Below are 27,403 nucleotides of genomic sequence, written 5' to 3' on the forward strand. Positions count from 1 at the left end.
ATGTACCTCTAAGAGGATTTGAAAATACTTTCTTAATTAATCTGTAGACTCAAAATGTGTAGTGCATTTGAAGTATACTGTTTTCAGACTGAATGATCATTTGTTTATGCCTATTTCTATACATCTCTGTGATCATACTCTAACTTGAATATATTGTATTTCCTCATTTTCTTCAAGGGTTGATGTATTTAGCTATGTTAGTCTAATCTTTAGTCTGTGTTATACAACATTTTCCGGTAATATGGTACTATCAAATAAATTGTTGAATTGTATTATTTTACAAATATTGGATAATAATTCATATGCAGCCAAATGGTATGAAGAATACTCATTATGAAGAGTAATTATATAAAAATCTTTTAATAATGATCTTAATTATTTTCAAAATAGTAGTAAATGAACCATTAGTAGTTTGGAATTGCTCAGGACTGTCTATTATACTTGTCATGTTAAAGCAAGCATGTTAACTCACAAAAAAAGCAAAATTGCTACACAGAAGGATTTGCTAGATTTTAGGAAAGTATACACTGTAATTTAATAAATTGTATTCACAGTGGTTATTAATATAGAGATCTGGAATTTGATGCCACTCAAGTTATCTTTCCTGTTATATAAATTTCAAAACAAAAACAGTAAAATCTAAATTTTTAGTTTTGTATAAAACCGAGTGTTTTAGAAAACACTTTAATTGTAACAGTAACTATGTTAAAGATTGCTTTATGGTTCTGTTGGATAGAGACAGACACAATGGAAGCATCTCTTAGGATGATCTGAAATCATGTCTTTGTTTAAAGGTTGTCCTATTGATGGTGACTAAGGAAGAAATACTATGATAGCATCATGGTGTACTGTTTCATCTGAAAGATAGCTCATTGGGTATCTCTCTTAAAGGCAGCTTCTGGAAGGACATTTAAATTCACTGTCCATTTTGGCAAACAGCTGACTGAAATGTAAAGAATAGAAAGATGCCTACGTTCACACTTCATTTGTACTGTTATCTGGATGATCTTTTCAGTGCAGATGCCACCTGTGGGGCCCATGCATTGCTGGTACTTGGCACTGAGGTTTAAAATGACACATAGAAATGAAATGGAGGAAACCAGGTGAAAAAGATTGAAACAAAAGAATGAGATATAGAGGTTATTCTTCAGAATACTAACAAAAAATAGCCTTTTGAGATACTGATAATCTACATTTGATTTAAGATTGAACAAGTATAGAAGACCCAAAGAGGATTTTAAACATTAAATTCTAAGGTTTCATTAAATGACAGCAGATATTATCTGAGCTGGATTTTGTGATTGTTACTTTACTGAGTAAATTAAGTGTTTAGGATAAAGTACATGTCTCCTACCCTTGCCCCCAACTCTCATTTCACTGTTGATGGAATTTTAACTCTGGATTGTGATTAATTAAACTTGTGATTAATTTTTCATACTTTTTTTTTTGGTTTTCTAATACATTTTGTTCATTAATTCATGTATTTTGCCCATTTTATTTTTATTTTTTTATTTTGCCCATTTTAGTACTCAGATTCATTACTTCTGAATTGACTTATTGTCTTGATCAATAAATAGTTTTAGCAGTAATGTTCAAATGCCATCTTTTATATTTACCCTTCAAACAGTTGCTTATTTGTGTGTGAAATAATAAATCTAAAGTCTTTTCCCTTTAGTGCTTTGAAAAAGTTAATGCACTGTTTTCTGGCATCCATTACTAGAGATGAGAAGTCTGGGATCTTTGTAATTCTTGTTCCTGTGTTAAGAAATCTGCTTTTCTCCTAGTTGATTGTTAGTTGTGTTTTGCTTTGTTTTTGTTTTTTTTATCCTTGATGCCATAAAGTTTTATAATGGATTATCTAATTTTTTGTTTTCTTTTTCCTCCTTGACATTTGGAAGTCTCTCTCACGCTGAAGATTTCCCATTTGTCTTCAGTTGTGGGAACTATGTTATTTTTTGAAAGCAGCAACTTATTTTTTTCTCTTGTCACTCTGTATGTTGGAACTCTGGACTGTCCATAATGTCTCTCAACGTTTGTTTCGTACTTTTTCTTATTCTGTGTGGTCCTGGTTTGATATTCTAGCTCATTAACTTATCCTCCACTTGTGATCAGTTTCTGTCCTGCTGTGTATTTTTTAAGTTTCTAAATTTAATAATTGTGTTATTCATTTCTGAAATCTCTTAGTGATGCTTCATTATAACCACCTTTGTTTAATAACTTGTTTTCATTTTATGGATGCTGTTCTTTTTTCCTGATTGTCTACTAGCTCTTTCTTCAAGTTTAAATTTTTCTCTTAGTTGAGCTTTTTTGTTTTTGTTTTTCTTTCATGAGGTTGACCTTTCTCGACTGATTGCTAGTTAAGAGCTCGCCATCCGCTCTGTTACAGTTGCTTGCCCCAGGTGACTGCTGGACAGGAGAGGCGTTACTGCCTTGGCTTCCGTCGTCTTTCTCGAGGTGCGCCTGCAGTCACCGGTTTAGAAAGTGCTGCCATTTTCACTTTTATACACAGCTAAATCTGTATAGCTTGTTTCTTTTTTTTCTATAGGTTGTTTCTTGACCCTTCCCTTATTTTACCTATCTGCAGCATTTGAACAGTTGATGACTTCTTCCTCCTTGACACTCTTTCTTTTGAGTAGAAATCAACCATGACTTGCCAGACAATGTGGTCTCTTCATCCCTTCATCTTCCCCTACGCTTCTCCTTGTTCACTCCAACTACATCAGTTTCCTTGTGTCTCCCTAATATTGCCAGGTACTCTTAAACTGATTTCCTATTTTCACAAAAATTCTATTTGCCCTTTAAACAAACCCACTGTTAACTGCAAATATTGATTGAATTCTGTGGTTTTAAAAATGTTAAAAAGTGGGGAGAAATGTGTCTCAAATTTGAATAACTAATATTTATTGTTATTTAATAGTGATACCCCCCATCCTCATCTTTCAGTAAAAATAATGAGTTAGAAATGCAGTTTTACATGCCTCAGGCACAGCACTGCTGTATATACCCAAGGCTGCTGTGATTAGTTATAGCTGTTTCCTTCAGGGCTTTTGAGAAGTTTACACTTCAGTTTCTGTAAAACAGGCTCCAGACGGCTTTGGGGGCCTTAGGATCTGTTTTTAACTCTCTCTCTCTCACTGTCAGCTAACACTTGATACTCTCGTCCAGTACTGTATAATTTGGTGTCTTGCTTTTTAACTGTAAGACTTCCATCTTCTTGTGCCTTGACTAATTTTCTCGTCTCCTGTATGTATGATTTTCTTCCGTTTCATATTCTATGCTTCCAGAGTAATATGTTCTAAAGCTATATTTCTTCTAGTCATTTTTTTACTTAACACTCTACAATCGCTCTTTTCTAGTACGGGGAATCCAAGCACCCCAAAATGCTGTGTCCGGCCCTTCGTCTCCTGTATGCTCCTGTAGTATACATCTCTACCTGAGCTATACCGGTTTGCGTACTGTTTCCTGGCCTAATGTGGATTACATATGTAATTTTAAACCTTCTGGTTGCCTTATTTTCTAAGATAACTTTAAGGTGAAATTTGAGTTTTTAAAATATGTAATGTAATTATTAATGAGATTTTGCTTTTTGTTTGTTTTTAGTAAATCCAAATTTGCATTTTATACTTAGAACATGTCTCAGTTTGACTAGTCACATTTCACTTAGCCCTGTTTGACTAGGGCTACCACAATGAACATTGTGATTCTGGGTCTTTGTCAGGACTCTTTAGTACATTTAATCTGCTCTTTACCTTCAGTGAGAATGAGGTCTTTCTTTCTAAGTTGCATTTGTTATTTTAGTATTTTAATTGTTTCTTAAAGTCTCCCCAAACCCATGATACCAACTAATGTTAGGACTAGCATTAGATATACACAAAGTGCTGTTTATTGAGTAATTAGGAAATTAGACCACTAAGCTTGTTAGAAATTTATTTATATATTCAGTAGATGAGTATGTGGTTCTGAAATGTCTTACTGTGAGTAGCACAAGGAGCTTAAAGTCTTCACAATGTGCCCACAAATCATCTTTGTTCTTTGACAGTTTTAAAGTTAATGGATAAGTGATTTCTGGATAGGCACAGTTCCGCTGTAACATGTAGCTTCACTTTGAAAAGAAAGTAATAATGCAGTTTGGAATTTAATAGTAACTTTTGAGGAATAATGTTCTGTTGGGAAATTGTATAATTTTTAAACATTATTTTTAAAGTTAATAGTAAATATTAATTTGTACTTAATAAAGCCCTTTGAATGCCCTTCTCTAAATGAAATAACTCTTGGGTATGGATTATAAGGGGCAAAATGTTTCAGATAGCAGTTTGTTAAAGGGTACATCTTCCCTACTATGATTGTTAGCTGTGGCAGGTTATTCCTGCAGACCAAGTTTTAATATATGTAGTACAGTCTTGAACATTTGTGTAATACTTGCCAGGTACCCCTAAGTTTTGGCAAGTATACAGTATATAGATAGATAGATAGATGTATATATATGTACTGTGTTCATTTGTGTATTATTATGCTATACTTACACCTGTATTCATGCCAGTCTAAGTTCAAGTAGATCCTTGCCACTGCTCCCCAAACTAATTGCCCTATAAATGTTTCTTGGATAGATGGATGGTATTGGCCCATAGCATGATTTCTTATATTGACAGAATGTTGATAAGATGAATATTGGGGGAAAAGAAGTTTTGAAAACGCTGGGTGAAACAAATTTCTACTTTGTCAGACTTCTTTCAGTTCAGTCTCTCAGTTGTGTCCAACTCTTTGCAACCCCATGGACTGCAGTATGCCAGGTCTCCCTGTTCATCACCACTTGCCAAAGCTTGCTCAAACTCAGGTCCATCGAGTTGGTGATGCCATCTAACCATCTCATCCTCTCTTGTCTCCTTCTCCTCCCACCTTCAATCTTTCCCAGCATCAGGGTCTTTTTAGATGAGTCAGTTTTTTGCATCAGGTGGCCAAAGTATTAGAGTTTCAGCTTCAGCATCAGTCCTTCCAATGAATATTCAAGACTGATTTCCTTTAGGATGAACTAGTTGGATCTCCTTGCAGCCCAAAGGACTCTCAAGAATCTCCTCCAACACCATAGTTCAAAAACATCAGTTCTTTGGCCCTCAGCTTTCTTTATAGTCCAACTCTCACATCCATACATGACTAGTGGAAAAACCATAGCTTTGACTAGATGGACCTTTGATGGCAAAGTAATGAACTTTTTGACCCTCCATAAGTACACTTATGCTTGCTGTCAAGAGCTAAGTATACCATTATACCATTATTTGCTGATTTATTCAGCCATCAAACCCTGCCCTTCCCCCACCTCCCCAGTAGATCCAGAAAACTCAGTACACAGTTTAGGAAATGCTGCTCACCTTGAAATACTGAATGTGTATGTGCTAAGACTTTATCTATTCAGATATCCATGGAAACCATCTGAGCAATAGTGACAGTGTTTAGAAGTCAAATATTCCCTCCGTTCTTCTACAGATACTTAATGAGCAGGTGATATATGTGGTGTAGGCATCACTATGGTAGGCTTTCATTAGGTAGTAAAAGTGAAATATATATGTATAACAATATGTTAATGTTTATGCATGTGATATATAATAGGAATATATACAGTGAATGCTGCATTCAAAGGAGTGAAGTGAAAACGTAGGGTTATTTCACTTCATTTCTCAGCTTCACATTCAAGTCCTTATGTTGGGAGTTTGTGTTGTAAATCTAATTTCATATCACTTTCTATTTTGTTTCCAGTGCTTTTAAGTTAAATGTTCATTCTGGGCTCTACTTTCAATAAAGTATATCAGTATTTGTCATGTTCTCACAAGACATTCTGATAAAACTCATCTTTGGATCTTAATATTTCAACATTTATAAAAAATGCATACTGTGTGTATAGCAACCCCTAGTTGCTAAGGGTTACAGAATTTCAGCACATTCCAGTGTTTGTGGACACTTTCAAATGGGAAGGTGGGAAATTGTTGTACTCACTTGTATATATTTGTTTTCAGTTCTGAAATTTTTCAAATGGTTTATTTTTAGAAATTAATAGGGAAGTTTTTCCTCCATATGGAAGTAATAACATCTCAGCTAGATTTTGCAAATAAAACTAAAATTCCTTTTAGACCACCAGCCCCAATCTTCCACCTTCACTATAGAGTGCTCCTGTTGGTCTATCTAGTATACTTTCCTCCAAATCTTTCCCCCTAAACCTAGATAAGTATATATCCAGAAAATACATGATACTGTGTTTATGTTTTTTAAAAAACGAGTCATATTGTCTACATTTATCATGAATCTTGGTTTTTCAGTCGAGAACTATCCAGGTTTGAACATATAGATCTATTTTATACCTTGAAATATTGATTTTATTCCATAATGAGCTATATAGTAATTTAGCTGTTCTTCCTGTTAAATTTATCTCTTTTTTTGAACTATTACTGACATTGTAATGAATGTCTTGGTACATTCCCTCTTAGACACATGTATGCTGCTTTAGAGTAGGTACCCAAAGAGGAGTTCTTGAGGATTAAAGTTTATATATTTTAAATGTAATAAGCCCATTTCCTTACATTTTCTCCCTCAAAGTGGCTACTCCCCAAATGACTCTCCAGAGTAGCTGTGAGTAGCTGTATCAGTTCATAACTCCCACTGGCAATTTATAAGAATATTGTTTTCCTCCATTATCTTGCCCATATTTTGTAGTGTCAAATTTTCTTTCTCCCATTCTGATGGGGGAAAAGCTTACTTGTATTAATTTTTATTTCTGTGATTGATGGCAGTGTTGACTCTTTTCCAGCTTTTTTTTCTTCTGTTGTGATTACTTAAGTGACCCCATGTTAAGATGGCAGAGCCAAGAAACTAAAGCAGCCCGGATGTCTGAGTATCTGCATGTGAAACAGGTGCCCAGAGAATTACTTGGCTCTATCACTGACTCGATGGATGTGAGTCTGAGTGAACTCTGGGAGTTGGTGATGGACAGGGACGCCTGGCGTGCTGCGGTTCAAGGGGTCGCAAAGAGTCGGACATGACTGAGCGACTGAACTGATAGGGTATTTTGAGTCAGCAGAGTAATACATTTTGCTGAGTTAAGCCTGTCAGAGACATACTATGTAGATCTTACATCGCTGCTTTTCACAGAAATTGCAATAGTTCTCTGTTGGCTATAGAAATGAATTTCATAATACGTAGCTTGACATTTATTATGTTCTGCCTCTTAGCCTCTTCTTAATACATCGCTTTCCCTTTTCATGTAATAAGCATTTCCCTTCAAAAAACTATGTACTTTCATAATCTGTGTCTGTATTTAAGCCATTAGCTAAGCTGCCTTCTCAACCTCCGAACAAAACTTTGACACTAGTCTTCATGGATTAGTGAGCTCCAACAGAGCTCAGAAGCTCAGGTATAGAAAATGTGTGTGGAGAAATGGGAGATTTTGCCAGATGTGGTAGGCTGGAAGATGATGGGGTAAGTGAATTGAGGTTGCTAATGAAAAGTCAGCTATTAAGTCCTGGCTGCAGTTAGGAAAGAAAAAGGGCAGATGAGCTGAAAGACAGTGGAGAAGATTTAAGAAATCAAGAATTCCTATGGGAAGAAAACTTTTTCCTTTGTGTTTTCTTTGTTATAAAGAAAATAGTAAGTTCTGGGTGTTATGAACTTTCAACTTAATATCAGGAAACAACTTCATCGGAAAGAGCAGCAGATTTATAGTCAGGCAGCCTGAGTTTCAGATTTTAATACTCCTGCTTCCTAGCTATGTGATGATGGGCAACCTTTATAAACTTCTCTGGGTGTTGGTTTCTTAATCTGTAAATTGGGTAAAATAATAATAATTATCTGGGCAACCCTAGCCTTTATAAGCATTACTACAGCCTTTATTTTTCACATTTATTCATTTATCACATTTATCATTCTTGTTGTACTCACTGTGCTTGAATTTGCAATAACCCTTACTGGTGGCTCAGTTAGTAAACAATCACCTGCAAAGCAGGAGACCCAGGTTCAGTCCCTGGTTCAAGAAGATCCCTTGGAGAAGGAAATGGCAACCCACTCCCCCACTCCAGTATTCTTGCCTGGGAAATCCCATGAACAGAGGAGCCTGATGGGCTTTAGTCCATGGGGTCACGAAGAGTCGGACACAACTGAGCGACTAACTTTCACTTTCATTTCATTACTCAGATTAAATGATTGGTAGAAAGCATGCAGAAGGATTTAATTGCTATAATTTACATATCTGGTAAATATAATGAGCACTCAAATGTTAGCTTTACTCACCATCATCATTATTCCCATCGGGTAGCCAAGATTAAGGGGATTCCTATATGAAGATCTGCATTTTCTTCATGAATTAGAAAGCATATAACTCAATTTGTTCTCTCCACTGTTAGACTGAGCTCCTTAAAGATAAGAACCGTCTGTTTTCATCTTTATGTTACCAGCAGAGTTCTGGCATAAAGTAAGAGAATAGCGGAGAGTACTAAAATCAGATAAACTTGGATTTGAATTCCAGCTACACAGCTTTCCTGAGTGTGTGATCTAGGGCAGGTCGGTTAATCTGATTGCCTCAGTTCCTCATCAGAAAGGTAGGGATGATAATAATAATGCTTGAGGTTTAGGATCTAGTAAGGATGACAGTTACTCAGTACAGTATAAGCATCATTACCAAGCTAGTTTGTAGACATGCTCTTGTGGCTTTGGTTCACTGTGTTACTTTTACGGATGACCTCTTCCTTGGTCTTACCTCTGTAGGAATCTTGGAATATAGAATTCTATCTTCTTATCCCAAAACCCCAACCTGTCATTTGTCATTTTAAAACTATTAATATGTTCAGTCTTTGCCTTTCTATCTATTTCATGACTAGATAAGATTTTTTTCTTTGTATCTAAACAGTAGAAACTAAGTAGAGGAAGATCTTTGGGCTTAAATATACTCCTATCTTCTGTATTATTGAAACCATATCTGTATTATTGGCAGCTCTTTGTTTTTCTGCTTCTTTTTTTAGTTCTCATCATTAATAGCTTGTAGCTTATTCTACAAGTTTTGCTATATGGCATTTTAATTTTGTTCTGTTTAAATATTTTCTGATATCTGATGTGACTTTGTTACCTGTGGGCTATTTCAGTATTCAGTTTAGTCACTCAGTCATGTCCAACTCTTTATGACCCCATGGACTGCAGCACGCCAGGCCTCCCTGTCCATCACCAACTCCCAGGGTTTACTCAAACTTATGTCCATTGAGTCGGTGATGCCAGGAAGGAGGGAGGAGAAGGGGACGACAGAGGATGAGATGGTTACTCCTTTCCCAATTTGGAACCAGTCTGTTTTTCCATGTCCAGTTTTAACTGTTGCTTCCTGACCTGCATACAGATTTCTCAAAAGGCAGGTCAGGTGGTCTGGTATTCCCATCTCTTTAAGAATTTTCCACAGTTTGTTGTGATTCACACAGTCAAATTGGGCTATTTAGAGGTCTGTTTTATACTTTCCCAGTGCATAATAATTTTCTAGTTATCATTTTATTACTTTGCCTTACTTGCTCTGTAATCATGGGATAGTCTCTCTGTGATTTTAACCTTTTGAATTATGTTGGGGCCTGCCTTATTGTCAATTTTTATGAATGTTTATGTATGAATCCTTAAAAAAAAAGTAGTTTTTGATTGCAGCGTTTTATGTATATACCCTTTAAGTTTGTGTATTTTGTTCATATCTTCTGTATCTTTACTTGTTTTTTTATTCACTTATTCTGTTAATGAGAGATCTGTGGTCAAGTTTTTATAGCATATTTGTAGAATCATGTAGTTCTCCTTTTATTATTATCATTATTTTATCTAATACAGTTTGAGGCTATATTACTCACTAAGTGCATATCTATTTAGTGTCAAACTTTTTATCATTATGAAATGTCCTCTTTTGTTTCTGTTAATGCTTTTGCCTCCAAGTCTACTTTATCTGACATTAATAAAACTACATAAACTTTCTTTTGGTTTGTGTTACTGTTTCATATAATCAATATTCATGTTGATTTACCCACACATTGCCAATTTTCATTGGTTTTCCTTCTTTCCTTCATCTAGAAGTTTTCATTTAGAATCATTTTCTGTCTCCTAGTGGATTTTCTTCACTGTAGGTATACTGTGGGAGTATTTCTCTTCATTTTTGTTTCTCTGAAAATTGCTATCTTGTTCATCTTGAGAACTGTTTTTACTGGGTGTAGAATTCTAGCTCTTGAAGATAACACTCCATTGTCTGGCTTCCAAATTGTTGAGTAGTCAGCTGTCAGTTTAATTTTGTTCTTGTCAAAGTAATCTCTCTTTTTGTAGACTACTTTTAAGACTTCTTCTCTGACTGCCCCCTTCCCCTCCCCGACACTTTTACCCTGGTGTATATAATATGGTTTGGCTTTTATGTATGTTACTGGTAATTTTTAAAGCTACTTGATCCATGGCTTTGTATCTTTTGTTAACTTTGCAAGTTGCTCAGCCATCATTTCTGTGCATTAAGTATTCTTCTGTTTCTGTGACTCTGCTTATTCTGATGCTACTTTCTCACTGTATCTCCTGTGGCTCTTGCCCCTTCTTTCCTAACTTCATTCTTCTTACTCTTCATGTCTCTTACTGGACATTTTTTGAAACCAATCTTTATTTTCTTTTTTTCTTTCTTAGCTCTGTCAAATTTGTTACCGAATCTAGCTGTTGACTTTTAAAATTTGCATAATTGTATTTCTGAATTCTAGAACTTTCATTTCATTCTTTGTTAGTTTTTTTCTTTGCTAAAGTTCTTAGACCTATGTTTCTTTATGTATGTCCCAATTGCTAACCTGGGCCAGATATTGCCATTGAGCTGTTAATTACTTTTGAGCTAAGAATGACTTTTACATTTTTATTTCGTTTTATGTTTTAAAGGACCGTGCCCATCTAAATTAATTAACTAATGGCTCTGCTAGTTCTTCGCTGCTGTCTATGGGATTTCTGTAGCTGCTCTGAATGGGATATGCTCTTCGTTGCAGTATGGTGGCTTCTCAGATTGCAGAGCGTGGGTTCTAGGCACACAGGCCCAGTAGTCGCAGCAGACAGGCTCAGCAGTTACTGTGCACGGGCTCAGTAGTTGTGGCACATGGGCTTAACTGCCTCTCAGCATGTGGGACCTGCCCGGACCAGGGATTGAACCTATGTCTGCTGCACGAGCAGGCAGACTCCTGAACACTGGCCATCAGGGAAGCCCAGTTTTTACGTTTTTGAAAGGTTGTTTATGAAACTTTCCTGGTGGGCCAGTGCTTAAGACTCCTCTCTTCCAATTCAGGGGTCACAAGTTCAATTCCTGGTCAGGGACCTAAGATACCACATGCTGCATGGCACAGCCAAGTTGTTGTTGTTGTTGTTGTTTTTTAAAGATTGTTTAAAAAAAAAATGTTGCCCCACTGGCTGCTTTGAAATGCCATCTTTACCTTGTTCCCTTGTCTGATTTCGCATGTGCTTCAGCCACCTCTGCCTTGGCCTCCAGCAGCTTTCTGGAGAGCCTCCTCAGACTCTAGCTTTCTTTCCTCTTAATCCACTGCATAGGATCACTGGCCTGCCCCATCATGTCAGCTGTGGCTGTGGACAGCAGCTTCAGCGTAACAACAGGGACTCAAAGGAGAAGAGGGGAGCTGTGGAGGAGGCAGAGAATGGGGGAGAAGCACCTGCTAATGAGCAAAGTGGGGAGCAGGAGGTTGACAAAGAGGTAAATGAAAAAGAGGAAGAAGGTGTGGAGGGGAGAGCAGGAGGAGGAAAGTGACGGTGGGGAAGAGGAAGGAGATGAGGGTGAGGAGGCTGAAGCAGCTACGGTCAAAGGGGCAGCTGAAGATGAGGAGGAGGATGGTGCTGACACCAAAACTGATGAGAATGACTAGACAGCAAAAAAAAAAAAAAGGAAAAGTTAAACTTACCCGTGAGACTTCCCTCGTGGTCCAGTGGTTAAGGCTCTCCATTCCAGTGCAAGGAGTATGGGTTCAGTCCCTGGTTGGGGGGCTAAGATCTCACATGCTTCAGGGCAGAAACCTGGAACATAAACAACAGAAGTGAGGTGGTAACAAATTCAATTAAAAAACAAAAACGTTTAAAATGATCCACATTAAAAAATAACAAAAGTTTAAAGAAACAGGCCACCATGACCTACCTGTTCACCCTCCACTTCCTGTCTCAGTCTAAACATGGTCGTCTTCCAGTAGCGTCCTGCCAGCCTGCCCTCCTGCCACGCCAGCGCCCCCTGCAGGTGACACATGTTCTCTCTAACCCAGCCAAAACCGTACCATGAATCTGCAGCAGGGAAGGAAAAAAGAACCCAAATTTCCAAGGCCCTGCTTTTCTTCTTAAAGTACTTTTTAAAGGAAAATTTGTGTTTTCATTTACATTTTATATTTTTGTTCATGTTGTTAGGAGTGAGTCATTTTTAATGACCCCGGATGACCAAACCAGCCTTAGGAGCAGTCTCTGTCCTACCTCTGACTTCACTTGTGGTGTGATCATGTTCATTATGATCTCAGAGGAGAAAAACATCTTGTGAAAAAAAGTAAAAACAGCAATAACAAAACAATTTTATTCTGAGCATTTTGTGTATGTACTTAGCTGAACAATAAGTAGTTGGTTTGTCTGAGATGGCTAGAAAGGGCAAAGATAAAAAGGTTCTTTTTTTTTTTTCTGCGTCTCTGAAGTTGCCTTCTAGTTTTTTGGCCTGTTTGATGTGTTTGTGAGACAATGTTGTTCAACAGTAAATTGGAATTCCATTTTGCTGATTTCTTTTAAAAAAAAATGTCAGAAGAAGTAATGCCACAGAGTTGTTATGTGGCCTACAAAAACCTAAAATGCATACTCTTAAGTCCTCTAAAGACAATGTTTGCCAACCCCTGGTGAAGGTGAAAGTGAAGTTGCTCAGTCATGTCCTACTCTTTGCGACCCCCATGGACAGTAGCTTATAAGGCTCCTCCATCCATGGAATTTCCCAGGCAAGAGTAGTGGAAAACTGCCTGGGTTTGCCATTTCCATCTCCAGGGCATCTTCCTCACCCACGGATTGAACCCAGGTCTCCTGCATTGCTAGCAGATGCTTTTACCGTCTACCCCTGATATCTGTTATTAAATACAGTTGTTTTAGAATCTGTATCTGATAACTCCATTATTTGAAAGTTTTTTCTTCATGGATTTCTAGATTTTATTACTTAGTTTGCATGAATGCCATCTTGTCTCTTAATGTGCCTGGTTTTATTTGAGCAAGGGATATTGTGCGGGAATTTTTTTTTTAATTAATCTGAGGCCTGTTGTTTAGCTGTTAAGTCGTGTCCTACTCTTTTGCAACTCCATGGTCTGTAACCCACCAGGCGCCTCTGTCCATAGGATCTTCTAGACAATACTGGAGTGGGTTGCCTTTTCCTTCTCTAGGGGATCTCCCAACCCAGGGATGAAACCAGTGCCTCCTGCATTGGAGGAGCTGAGCCACAAGGCAGTCCTGTTATCTTGATAGCCCAGGATGATTTTTTTTTCCTACGGTAAAGTTTTGTGTTTGCTTTCAGTAGCTAACTGGAAGCACTATTAATCCTATGTAACTTTAATTCAAAATCAGGGATTGAGATGATTTTAAATTGAACATTAGTTTTCTTTTGGATCACACTTATTTTGTTCTTGTTGTACAGTCACTAAGTCATGTCCAACTCTTTGCGACCCCATGGACTAAAGCACACCAGGCTTCCCTATCCTTCACTGTCTCCCGTAACTTGCTCAGACTCATGTTCATTGAATCGGTGGTGCTGTCTAACTGTCTCATTCTTTGCTGCCCGCTTCTCTTGCCCTCAGTCTTTCCTAGCATCGGGGTCTTTTCCAGTGAGTTGGCTCTTCACATCAGGTGGCCAAAGGATTTGAGCTTCAGTTTCAGCATCAGTCCTTCTAATGAATATTCAGGGTTGATTTCCTTTGAGATTGACTGGTTTGATCTCCTTGCAGTTCAAGAGACTCTAAAGAATCTCCTCCAGCACTAGAGTTTGAAAGCATCACTTCTTCGGTATGCAGCCTTCTTTATGGTCCAACTCTCATATCCATACATGACTACTGGGAAAACCATAGCTTTGAGTATACAGACCTTTGTCAGCAAAGAGATGTCTACTTTTTAATATGCTGTCTAGGTTTGTCATAGCTTTTCTTCCAAGGAGCAGACAAATGTCTTTTAATTTTGTGATTGTAGTCATGAACAGCAGGGAGCCCAAGAAGATAAAGCCCAATAAAAAAACATGGTACTGTTTCCATTTTTTTCCCCATCCATTTGCCATGAAGTGATGGAACCAGATGCCATAATCTGTTTTTTGAATGTTTAGTTTTAAGCCAACTTTTTCATTCTCCTCTTTGACCTTCATCAGGAAGGAGGCTCTTTAATTCCTCTTCGCTTTCTGCCATAAGGGTCGTATCATCTGCATATCTGAGACTGATGATATTTCTCCTAGCAATCTTGGTTCCAGATAGGGTATAACATGCTTTCTGAGTGTTGCAGTGGTAGAGAATCTGCCTGCCAGTGCAGGAGACTCAGATTTGATCCTTGGTTCTGGAAGACCCCCTGGAGAAGAAAATGACAACCCACCCCATGGAAATCCCATGGACAGTGAATCCTGGCCAGCTACAGTCCATGGGATCACAAAAGAGTTGGACATGACATAGCGACTAAACAACAGCAACAAATAGTGCCTGGGGTCCAAATCCAAAGCATTACAGGATTCATCTGTATCACCTGTCCCAGCAGGGGACGTTAGTGATGTAGGCTTTTTGTGTGTAATTTTTAGTATTTGACCATAGGTTTGGACATTTTCTTCTTTAGAGTATATTTAGCTTCCACTATCATTCACATGTTTCTTTAACATTTTTGTATAATAAAGCAGTGAGAAACCCTGCTCTAAAATGTAGATTTCTCTCAATGGTCCTGAATAGCAAGTTGCAGAGAAATTATTTGGAAAATATGTCATCAAATTGCAATGTAAAGCTCTCACTGCTTTGGAGCACAGTGGTTTGTATCTTGTCTCAATTCCTATAGCATTTATTTTGTAAAATTTTTTATTAATGTTTTATGGTGTGAATTATATTGTACAACTTTCATCCCTGATAAAAGCATAATCATATGAAAGATGAGATGGAGGGATTAAGCATTGAGTTCTGTGTCTCTGTAGCCATATACCTAGCACAGACATTCATTACATCATTATGATTACTAACAAGTTTTTTTAGGGGCCAACTATAAGCTAATACAGTATTAAATGAAAAAAAAGGCTTACTAAAATTTTGGAATATTGAATGCTTGCTTTTCTGAAGTCTTGATGTTAGATGCTGTACTTTAATCCAAGATATTGCTATTTTATTCTGGTATTCCAACCATTTTGTATTAGGGGTGTGTGTGCTTATGGGTGGGGAGGGGATAGTATTCTTATACTTGAAGAAGCAACAGCCAATTATTTTTATTTGAAGAAAAGGAAAAGGCAGTTTTTCCCTCTAAAATACCCTTATTTATGGTAATCTCTTTTGAAAACTGATCAGTGAGCTTCCACTGTAGGCTTGCTTAATAGAATACTAATTGGGTTCTTACCATTTTTTGAGATTTTTCTAAAAATGGAGAATTTAGATTAGAAATTAGGTTGCAGAGAAATGTACATATAATTTTGTTGCAGAAGTTACACAGTGTGTCAAGAACTCTCTAATGCTAATGTTTGATATTTAGATTATTGTAAACTATTTTTCTTCGTCTTCAGCTTCCAGCCGATCTTACCAAGATGCACATTGCAGACAACCCTCATCCACAGGTGACTCATGTGTCTTCTAGTCAGTCTGGTTGTAGCATCGCCAGTGACTCTGGAAGCAGCAGTTTATCTGATATCTATCAGGTAATACTTTAGGAGTTTATACATGCTATGCTTATGTTTTTTCTAAATTCTGCAAAATACCTTGTGCTTATTATGCCTTAGGTGTTCATATATCTTTTAATTAGATTATGAAATTCAGAGATAAAGTATTTGAGAAAATGTGCTTTATTTACGTTTCAGATTTACAAGCCTAATGAAAGAGGTGATCTATCTTTTGAGAGTGATTAAATATGGTCCAACAGTATGTGAATATAGTGTTCTTAATTTCTTCTACCCAGGTGAATCTGTATTAATATATATTTGTTTTCATTAGAAAATGATTCTTGAGACAACTGAACTTATAAAAAGACTGATTTTTATGATGGTTGATTATTTAAGTCTTCCATAAGTAAAGTCATGAAGAAAATTAGAGTTGCCTTTGTATTGTAGAGACTGTTAAATTTTGTAGTAGCCACAGTTTAAAACAAATAAAATTGATTTGAATAATATATATTTTTAGCATAGTATATTTGGATATTATTATTTCAACATGTAATCAGTTTTTAAGAATTATGAATGTGATACTTTATTTTTTTCAAACTAAGTCTTCAAAAGGCAAAGAATATTGACATACACCATGTCTCAGTTCAGACGAGGCACATTTCGAGTACCACGTGTGACTAATGGTTACCATATAGTACTGATCTTTGAAATACAACCATTGCTATCTAAGGAAAACGTTTTAGACTGTGGTTCTGTTCAGTTACCTGGATTTAGCTGTGTTTTTTTTTGAAAATTTACATTCCTCTGTTAAGGGAAGTTTTCAGGCAGGTGCAAAATGGAAAAAATCCTCTGTGTTTGATTCGTGTGAGGCTTTTCTCTACAAAGATTATTGTTGCGATCTTGCCATCTGTGTCCCATTGTTTGGCCCTTTATTAGTAAAACAAGGAATTCTCCTTCTTCAGCATTTTATTGTAGATAGAACAGGGAATTTTAAAAAAATTATCTTAAAGACAGTGTGGTGGTTCAGGGGCCACTTACTGTGTTCATGGAGTTGTTGGGTTTCATGCGTTTCCCACCTTCTCCCCAAAAGACATATCTTGTGCATTAAGTTAGAATTATTGCATACCTAAAAGTCAGAGTAGAGTTGTGCTTCTCTGGACTCTGTTTTTGCTAGAGAAGGAACCCTAAGGAAGATTGACCCTGGGTTAATGAAGTTAAGGGATGTGGTTGTAGATTTTTCTCAAGATTGGTGAGAATGTCTGGACCTTGCAAAAAGAGACCATAAAGCAGAGATGTAGTGTTAATGATACCTGATCTCACTAGTATATCCGTCTCTGACCAGATGTGATCCCCTTTTTGGAGCAAGGAGCAGAGCCCTCGATGGTTATGAGAAAAGGGACAAAAGCATAGTGCACCAAATTGAAGTTCAAGGTCACCTGGAAAGACCAGTTCTTTACCCTGAACTATTAATAAAAGATGGGCTGTGCACAACAGGATTCTGTATCGTTGGCAAGATTTTGGAGGAGCCTCAGAAGAATTGTGCTTACATGAGCATCTATAGGATGTTCGCCTACAGAATGGCCCACCTGAGGCTGGGGCTAGAGCCTGTTTGCTGGGTGGTTGAAGTCTTCTCCTGTAGGACCCTGACCATGAGTATGGCTGCCCTGCTTCAACCTTTTGTATGTTTTCCTTCCTCAGTAGTACTTTCCACAGTTCATTCTACCTTTAAAGTGATTCATTTTAACATAGCATAAAATGTCGACAGATACCTTTGCTAGCTTTCCTGCACAGCAAAGAAGTCCCTTCATTGCAAAATGAAGAAGATACCATTTCATGTCCCCAGAAACCTGAAAGTTAGCGTTGGCCTCATCCCCTGATCGTCATAATTCACCATTAAGTCATATCACTTCTTCTTGCATCAGTGTGTTTGTATATATGATTGATGCCGTGATATAATTTACAAATAACAAAATTTACCCTCTGTAGTATAGCCTACAGGAAGACATACAGTATTTCTATCACCTGAAAAAGTATCTTGTATTCTCCTTTTTAGTCAGTTCCTTCTCCTGATCCCTCAGCGCTGGCAGCCATCAATCTGTATTCTGCCCTTTTAGTTTAACATTTTCTAGAAGGTCACATAAATGAAAACATAGGTAAAAGATGGTATTGGAAACATAGAAAGTAACCAATAAGATGTTTTAATAATTGAGGGAGAGTAAACAGATGAGCCAAAATAATGAAAGTCAAGAACTAAACCAGAAATTCAGAAATTTTAAAGAAGAAAACTATACTAAAGTAAGATATGCAAAAATGTAAGATAAGCTCTTTGAAGTGTAGCCAAAGAAGGTAAGCACAGAATAGTAGCCAAAGGATAGAAACAGTGTAAAGGTTAAAACTAAACAAATGTACAAAAATAAAAACAGAAGGAAAAGAAATCAGAATCTTAAGTATATACATATTTGTCTTATATACATGGAATGTAAATATGAATTCAAGAGATGTGTTACCAAATGATACCCGTTTTCTGCTGATGGTAGGTTTGTGGGTGGTTTTTAGTATGTTTCTTGAGCTTTTCTTGTATTTTTCTCAATGGACTTTATTATTTTTACATTAAAAATTTTTTAAGGAGGTCATAGAGTATATAGTTAAAAATAAAAGTTGAATAAAATTGTGGAATTATAGTTGTTTTTCAGTTACTAAGTCATATCCAACTCTTTGCAACCCCATGGACTGCAACACACCAGGCTTCCCTGTCCTTCACTCTCTCGTTGGAGTTTTTCAGATTCATGTTCATTGAATCCGTGAGGCTATCTAACCATCTCATCCTCTGCCACCCTCTTCTCCTCTTGTCTTCAGTCTTTCCCAGCATCAGGGTCTTTTCCAGTGAGTCAGCTCTTTGAATCAGGTAGCCAAGGTATTGGAGCTTCAGCATCAGTTCTTCCAGTAAATATTCAGGGTTGCTTTCCTTTAGGATTGACTGGTGTGATCTCCTTGCAGTCCAAGGGACTCTCAAGAGCCTTCTACATCACCACAGTTCAAAAGCATCAGTTCTTTGGCGCTTAGCCTTCTTTTTGGGCTAATCCTCATATCCGGACATGGCTACTGGAAAAACCATAGCTTTGACTAGATGGACCTTTGTTAACAAAGTGGTATTTTTGCTTTAATGTGTTGTTTAGGTTTGTCATAGCTTTCTTTCCAAAGAGCAAGCATCTTTTAATTTCGTGGCTACAGTCATCATCTGCAGTGATTTTGGAACCCAAGAAAAGAAAGTCAGCCACTGGTTCCATTGTTTCCCCATCTGTTTGCTGTGACGTGATGGGACTGGATGCCATATTAGTTTTTGAAAGTTGAATTTTAAGACAGCTTTTTCACTCTCCTCTTTCATTCTTATCCAGAGGCTGTTTAGCTCCTTTTCACTTTCTGCCATTAGAATGGTGTCATCTGCATATCTGAGGTGGTTGATATTTCTCCTGGCAGTCTTGATTCCAGCTTGTGATTCATCTAGCCCAGGCTTTTGCCTGATATACTTGGCCAGCATCATGTGAAGTAGTTTTCCTGGTTATCCAAATTTCAGCATTTGAGAGATTTTAAAAGTGAGTTCCTCTATCAGTCATGGCTTGTAACAGTCTAAGCAGAGCCTTACAAAATGTGCAGGTACATTTACCCCTTGAACAAAATAGGTTTGAACTACACGTGTCCACTTATAAGTGGATTTTTTTTTTCTTTCAGTAAATAGATGCTACATGTACTGAACCGCAGATACAGGGGATGGAGTGTAAAGTTATATGTAGATTTTCAAATTGGGGTGGGGGGGTTGGTGCTACTAATACCAGTCTTGTTTCAAGAGTCAGCTGTATTTTTAATTTGGAGGAATGAGGGAAAGAGAAGAGATACATCCTAAGAACAGTTCTTAACAGGAACATCATTTATACCATTTTCTATGACCTAATGTGTGAATAGATGGGGAAACAGTGAAAACAGTGTCAGACTTTATTTTTCTGGGCTCCAAAATCACTGCAGATGGTGATTGTAGCCATGAAATTAAAAGACACTTATTCCTTGGAAGGAAAGTTATGACCAACCTAGATAGCATATTAAAAAGCAGAGACATTACTTTGCCAACAAAGGTCCATCTAGTCAAGGTGATGGTTTTTCCTGTGGTCATGTATGGATGTGAGAGTTGGACTATGAAGAAAGCTGAGCACCGAAGAATTGATTCTTTTGAACTGTAGTGCTGGAGAAGACTCTTGAGAGTCCCTTGGACTGCAAGGAGATCCAACCAGTCCATTCTAAAGGAGATCAGTCCTGGGTGTTCATTGGAAGGACTGATGCTGAAGCTGAAACCCCAATACTGTGGCCACCTCATGCGAAGAGTTGACTCATTGGAAGAGACCCTGATGCTGGGAGGGATTGGGGTTAGGAGGAGAAGGGGATGACAGAGCATGAGATGGCTGGATGGCATCACTGACTCAATGGACATGAGTTTGGGTAAACTCTGGGAGTTAGTGATGGACAGGGAGGCCTGGCGTGCTGCGATTCATGGGGTCGCAAAGAGTCGGATACGACTGAGCAACTGAACTGAATGAGTGAGTATGCACCTATGCATTTCCTCTTTGAGAGCTTTCATGTGTTCTTGTTTAAAAATAAAAAGCTTGTAGATCTCAAAGTTCAAAATAAAGCATTTATCACAGTTTGGAAAAAATGCAAGTAATTGGTTCAGTATGAATATGTTTTTAATCAGGTTAACTTAAAATTTAGCTAAGAGGATGCATTAAGATGTTAGAATGTTCTTGGATAGAGTATTTTATGTATCTTAAAAGAATATTGAGGAGAAATAAGGAGTGTAAGTGTTACCTTCTGGATTCCTTTTCTAAGAGCTGGATGAATATAAAAGTTAATTATTGAACTAAACCACTTTGCATCAGTCTATTTTTAAATAACTTGAGGTACGCATACATCCCCCACTTAGCTTTTTGATTTCGATGTAGACAGGAAATGTGATGCTAAAATCCCCCTTCATGGCAGCTTGATTCCTTAACTCAGAGTTCTGCTGCCAATCTCTCCAAAACTCTGGTGCCACATTTCCACCAGGAAGTTCCTTGATACTTCAGCTAACTTTGAGCTGCTACATGTTTTCTTCCACTTGTCTTTAATATTTCTATTAAGAATATTATCTGTGTCAAAGTCTCAGTTACCTTTGCCTATCTCCATTTCTTAAACTTCCACTTTCATTGTAAGAAGAATATGACTTTCCTTCTCTACTTAAAAATCTTCAGTGCTTCACCATTATCTAATTTACACTCTTCATTTTAAATTTATATTCAAATCACAAGCCTCAGTTCCAGTTCGAAATTTCTAACCACAATCTGCAAGTCTGGTTTTATATTCCACTGTTTTCCATTTAACACATTCTAAATTCTAGTCCATGACAAATACATATGCTATTCCCTGAATGAGCTTATCTTTACCTAGTCCTACTTTCGTAATTTTGTCCTTCCTGCAGCTCCACGTAGATGACATTTTTGTATTGCCTCTCACATGTTGGAACCCACAGCAGTTTTTCTGTGGGTCTTATCAGTTTTTTCACTCCGCTTTTTTATGTTGTGCTGCTGTTGTTGATGTTGTTCATTCACTAAGTTGAGTCTGATTCTTCGCGACCCCAGGGACTGCAGCACACCAAGCTTCCCTGACATCCATCACCGTCTCCTGGGGCTTGCTCAGTCTCATGTCCCTTGAGTTGGTGATGCCATCCAACCATCTCATCCTCTGTCATCCCTTTCTCCTGCCTTCAGTTCTTTTCCAGCATCAGGGTCTTTTCCGATGAGTTAGCTCTTTACCTCAGGTAGTCAGAGTATTAGAACTTCAGCATCAGTCCTTCCAGTGGATATTCAGGGTTGATTTCCTTTAAGATTGACTGGTTTACTCTCCTTCCAGTCCAAGGGACTCTCATTTCTTTGGCACTCAGCCTTTATGGTCCAACTTTCACATCTGTCCATGTCTACTGGAAAAACCATAGCTTTGACTATATGAAACTTTATAGTTTAACTTTTTAGTGTAGTTACCTGTAAGCTTGATCTTTTCATCATCATAATTTTAGTGTGCAGTTTCTTCCTTTTGTATCTCATGGTGAGTTAAGCACAGTGTTGGCAGTTAAGAAGCAATTTAGAAATGTTTTCAGTTGAATTACATTTGAAAATAGAAATCAATATTGTTTCCAGGGAAAATGCATAGGATACTACTAACTGATTGATAATCCAGAACAAAGGAGGCCTTGCCTTCCTACCTGACCTGTTGTAGAGATACTGGACTGGGCCAGCCTAGAATGCATTACTGTGAAGGATTAATTTCATGTTGCCCTGACTAGAAAGACTAAGAGGAAACTTAAGGAGTAAATGATCCATGAAAAAGATTGAATGAAATATTGCAAATGGGAATTCAGTAAAGATAAGCACTGAAAATCTCAGGTTCTGCTTAATCTTTGCTCTAAATTTGAAAATGTGGCTTCTCTAATTTGTGTAACTTCTCATTCTAATCTGTTCTTCTCATAGTAGCTTCTTGTTTATGTAGATGCAGACAGAGAAAGAATATCCTCTGGTGGTTTATTTGGAGAAGGCCAAGTCAAGAGAAAACCATCTCAGACTGTCTACCTCACCAAATTATATTTATACATATACACAGAGACACATTCATACTATGAGAAAAGAAAAACATAAAACGTGTAATACTTTTTAGCCCTTTGACCAATATACCTTTTTTCCCCTGGGCTTAATCCATTTATCATCATCTTTCTGAGGGTCTGCTATATCCCAGCTGCTGGGATAAAATAGTTCAAAGGCCAGACCTTAAATCCCTGAATTTACTTAAATGTCAAAAATTCAAGTCTCCTAATTTCATCATTCTTGGATATTTTTATGTTGGTTTTTCACCAGGTTATGGTCACAGTTTCTAGCTTCTTCATTTGTCTAATAATTTTATATTGTATGCTGGACACTGGCTACTACATTTTTAAAAAATCTTATTTAATTATTAAAGAAACTTCATTCCTAGGAACTGCATCTTGAGCAGCATCATATAGTGACTTCCAGTCTTGACGGTCATCATACCTACCTTTTCCTTAAAGATTTGGGTTCTCTTTGTTTAGTCAGGGATTAAGACCTTGGACTCTACATTGAACTTTTTGTTTGCTTATTTCTTAATTATGAAAACCTTTTTAATTTTCTAGCATTTTTCTGGTCACTCTTTGATTCTTTTTTATTTTTAATTCTTATTTTACCACATCATCCCTCTTATAGGCTCTGAATGCTTTAGCAGTTGAATATAGTCTCTTAACTAATTTTATTTATTCTTTTTCTTTTGAAAAAATGTTCAAGTAAAAGAAGACATGATAAAAATAGTTATATTCTTTCCTTTTCAGATGGCCTTAAAAAGTTCTGAAGAGTTATCTTAGTAGCCTTCTCCCAATCCCTACCCATGATTTTCATTCTCCCTAAAAAGTTATTTTCTTTAGTACCTTCATTTTTCATGCAAGTGATGCAGGTGACTTCCTTGTCCACAAAACTGAATTGCATCTTGCCTTTATTAATATTGTGAGTTATCCATCTTTTTATCAGAAAAAATCTAAAAGGTAAGAATGAGATGAGGTTGAAATAATCTGGATCAGAGGATGAAAACCTGAGCTTGAGTTGAAGACAAGGTAGTGAAGAACTCAAATTTAAGGTAGATTATCCTTAAAACTTGATAGAAGAGAAAAAGACTATTATACCAGAGGTGAGTGTTTAAATTCTGAAAAATTTAATTGTTTGAAAAATATTACTTCAGTGGTTTTCTAACACTCATTTCTTAGGTTAAAATCAGTGTTTGTAAATAGATTGGGTTTTGGAAAAGGCATTTTAGTATCTACACATTTAAATTAAAACTACTTATTTTTGAAAAGAGGTTGTAACTTGGTAGCAAGTTTTTAGTTCCAAAGATACATCATTTAGAAATGCATTTCACTTGAATACTAACATTTCATAGTCAGAATGACTTAAGAGAACATGCTAGTCAATGTACGATTGGATTGCCCCTCTATGATCCTTAAGAGCCAGCTTGTCTAATCTTAAAGATTTCAAGCTAAGTGTTTTAATCTAGTTTAACTGTTCGTTAAAACTTTTACTGAAAGCTGTGCAGAAAGCATAGAACATGGTCTTATAAAACAAATCAGAACTCTTTTAGTTGGAGGTATCAGAGCCTTAACTTGTATTAACAAAAGCCAGAAAGGATCATTTATTGATCCCCAGAGAAAGCAGAGGCAGCTCCGACCTCAAGGAACCTGGATGCTTGCAAGTGTGTCTGCCCCTGTCTGTCTAGTCGTTTCACTCCCGGAAGCTTGATTGCTCTTCCTCCCTCGCCCTCTGTGACACTTGCTGTCAGAGGTCATCTTTGCTGCACATGCTCTGCTCTGTCCATCTCTGTCCTGCATGACACATTTTTGATTTTTTATTTTTGTTGCTTTGTGTCTGTCTTGATTTCTTTTTTGTCAGCTCTCTTGTTCAGTGTTCTTCCTCTGCCTTCCTCTACCCCTTTCTCTGCCTGCTGATTCCATTTTCTCCTACCACAGAAAGGCATTCCCATGTGGCTGTGGGCTGCCCTGCATCACATTCTTCCAGTTCATCAACCAGGGAAGAAAAGATGCTCTACTCTCCAGCTCCAGTTACAAAAATCCATAGGAAAGGACTTTCTCCCTTAGCTTACCTAGCCGGAAACAGGGCACTGTTTCCTTTTGAAATATGTGGGTTAAGTTGGAGAGGAACAAGTGAGTGGATGTTCGACACAGGAGATGAGACTTAAATATTTGAATGAAAGTTCTGTAGTTTTCAGTTAATACTCATATATGAGTGCTTATTTGTTATGAAAATTCCTGTATGTTCTACTCACTTTTTTTCATATCTGCTTCAGTATTCATGCTTTTTCAGTTACAATATGAATCAAGTGAGTATAATGTTTAGAAATATTGCCAAATAGTCCACTTCAGCAGAGTTTTATTTCCCAAAATACATTCTCATTGTTTTCTATGAGTGACATTTAAATTTACAGTTTTTTTACAATCTGGTAATCCTTTTACAAATATCTGAGACTAGTATATTTGCAAAGTTCAGCTTGTTTGTATAAGTTTATTTTCTTCAAGATTGCCTAGAGTAACGCTTATTGTTAGATTGCGTAATAAGGTATTGGAAAGAGATAAGTATTAGTTCAGTCCTTCATAGTTGTTGCATTTTAGCAGTTTTCAGTACTGTTATTTACCTGTTTTATACTTATTTCTTAATTTATGTGACTTCCTCCTCTACTAGACTTTAAACCTGTGGTGAAAGAATAATAACCTTATTTAAAATAGCCAACATAAACTAACAGGGTACTCCTAAAATGATTGTTAGTAAACTGTCTTTTTCTTTCACTTCATATTTTAAGAAATGTACTTTTAAGGAATATAAGTGTTTTTTTGGAAAAAAGTGTTAATACATTTAGTGATGTGTTAATCTCTTGACCATTTTATACTTACTGGCTTAGACTTATCAATTTAGATGTCACACTGAAATGATGGCCTGTATTTTGGGCAGAGAACCATTTATTAATAAGTATCATTTTGGTTTTGGTACAACATACAGTGTTGCCTAATTCTTGATGATATTTAGTGGAAGGGATAGTTTTATTTTATTCATAATTGTAATACATAATTTTTATAACATGAAGTGATAAGTGATCAAGATTTCTTCCTATAGGCTACCGAAAGTGAGGTAGGAGATGTCGATTTAACACGTCTTCCAGAAGGACCTGTTGATTCTGAAGATGAAGAAGAGGAAGATGAAGACATTGATCGAACAGATCCTCTGCAGGGGCGGGATCTTGTCCGAGAATGTCTTGAAAAAGAACCTGCAGATAAAACTGATGATGACATTGGTAAGAAATACATCTGTTCACAATAGGAATTTTATAGTTTAATTTATATATAGTTAACCTGTTGGTGGATGACACATTATTGCTGAAAATTTTTTGTGGGTCAGAAATTCAGGAGTAGCCTAGCTGAGTGATTCTGGCTCATTCTGTCTCATATGGTTGTAGTCAGAATGTGGAAGGGATTACAGTCATCTGAGGCTTCACTGGGCTGAGCTAGAGGATCTACTTCCAAGGTGGCTGCCCATGTGGCTTTGGTCATAGAACCTCAGTTCCTCTCCACGCAGGCCCCTCCAGAGATGGCTTAAAAATTCTCACAACATGGCAGTTGGTTTCTCCCAAAGCCATAATTCAGGGGAGAAGTAGGAAGATGCCGCAGTGTCTTTTTTATCTGGCCTCAGGAATGACACGTCATTGCTTCTTCCCAATTATGTTTGTCACACAAAGCAACCCTCATGCAGTAAGGGAGGGGACTGCATCCAGACATGACCACCAAGAGGCCGGATTTGTTTAGGGACATCTTTGAGGCTAGCTGCCCTGATAGGAGAGCTTGTTCGGAGGTAATAGCTGTGAAACACAGCTCCTCCTATACCCTTAACCAAATGACGGTTCCCCTTTGTCAGGGAATGTTCTCTTCAAGATACTCCTGTATCGGGCAGCTTGACTAAGCGTACAACTTCAGGAGGGATACATGCTTGAAGCGGTGAGGGAGGAAGGGGACACTTGCCTGGACAACCAGATCAGCTGAATCAACCCTGATGATCTTTGGGTGATGAGAGGCCTAACATTCTGTTTGCCCCAGTTTATAAAACAAAAGCTTTGATTGCATTAAAGTGGTTTTCCCTTTCATGTCCATAAGACGTTTACAACACAGGACATCAGTGTCCAGTGTCTGTGAATTTTAAAAGATTTCAAACGTTATTTAAAAAAAGAAATCATAGTTTTGCCTCTCCAGCTCAAATTTTATGAATTTTTCTTTAATTTCTTGTACTTTACATTAGAGATTGAATAATACTAAAGATGCTAATGTCATCTTTAAGGACAAAGATTACTTAGTATCATTATATATTATGATTCATTTAAGATTTTATCCTAGATTTCTCTTTTAAAAGAGTTACATTGCTGTGATTCAAATCAGGAAATACTGCTAGTAATAATTATAGTCTGGGAGTGAAGATCAGTACGTTTAAACATTCCTTATCATGGTAATAACATATAGTTATGCAGCCTACAGTTGAGACTCATGTTGTGAATGCTTTCTGGACAGAAACTGTAAGTGCATTTTCAGTGGTGATAAAGAATTGTACACTGTGCACTTTTTACAAGGTTTATTTAAAAAATGAAATATAATTAACTTACAGTTTTCTGTGGGTTGATAACTTCTTATAATTTTCCTCTATTTCAGTTTTAGCTGACTGCTTAAATGTATCTTTTTTTCTTTATATTTGTCTTTATTGCTCACATATCTATACATGGAAAGGGACTCAGGCACTCAAACATTTCTTGGTTAAATTAGACAGTTACCTTGTATTTGCTTTGACAGATCTTAAAGTAGTATTCACATTTGTTATCCCTGATTTAATTACTTACTGACATTTATTAATAACTACTTAAAACTCTAGCCCATAAGAA

At 37.0% G+C, this 27,403-nt stretch overlaps 1 protein-coding gene across 5 annotated transcripts in view; it reads left to right on the top strand.

Annotated features, from left to right (window-relative positions):
* The window catches only part of RAPGEF6 (Rap guanine nucleotide exchange factor 6), a 208,947-nt gene that overhangs the window by 97,935 nt on the left and 83,609 nt on the right, over positions 1-27,403 (top strand). For all 5 annotated transcript variants that reach the window (XM_068979511.1, XM_068979509.1, XM_068979513.1 and 2 more), the window contains exons 7-8: positions 15,749-15,880; positions 25,600-25,777. In XM_068979511.1, the coding sequence (XP_068835612.1) occupies positions 15,749-15,880; positions 25,600-25,777 (310 nt within the window). The remainder of the gene's footprint in view (positions 1-15,748; positions 15,881-25,599; positions 25,778-27,403) is intronic.

This window comes from Capricornis sumatraensis, chromosome 9, assembly GCF_032405125.1.
Source record: "Capricornis sumatraensis isolate serow.1 chromosome 9, serow.2, whole genome shotgun sequence".
Lineage (NCBI taxonomy): Eukaryota > Metazoa > Chordata > Mammalia > Artiodactyla > Bovidae > Capricornis > Capricornis sumatraensis.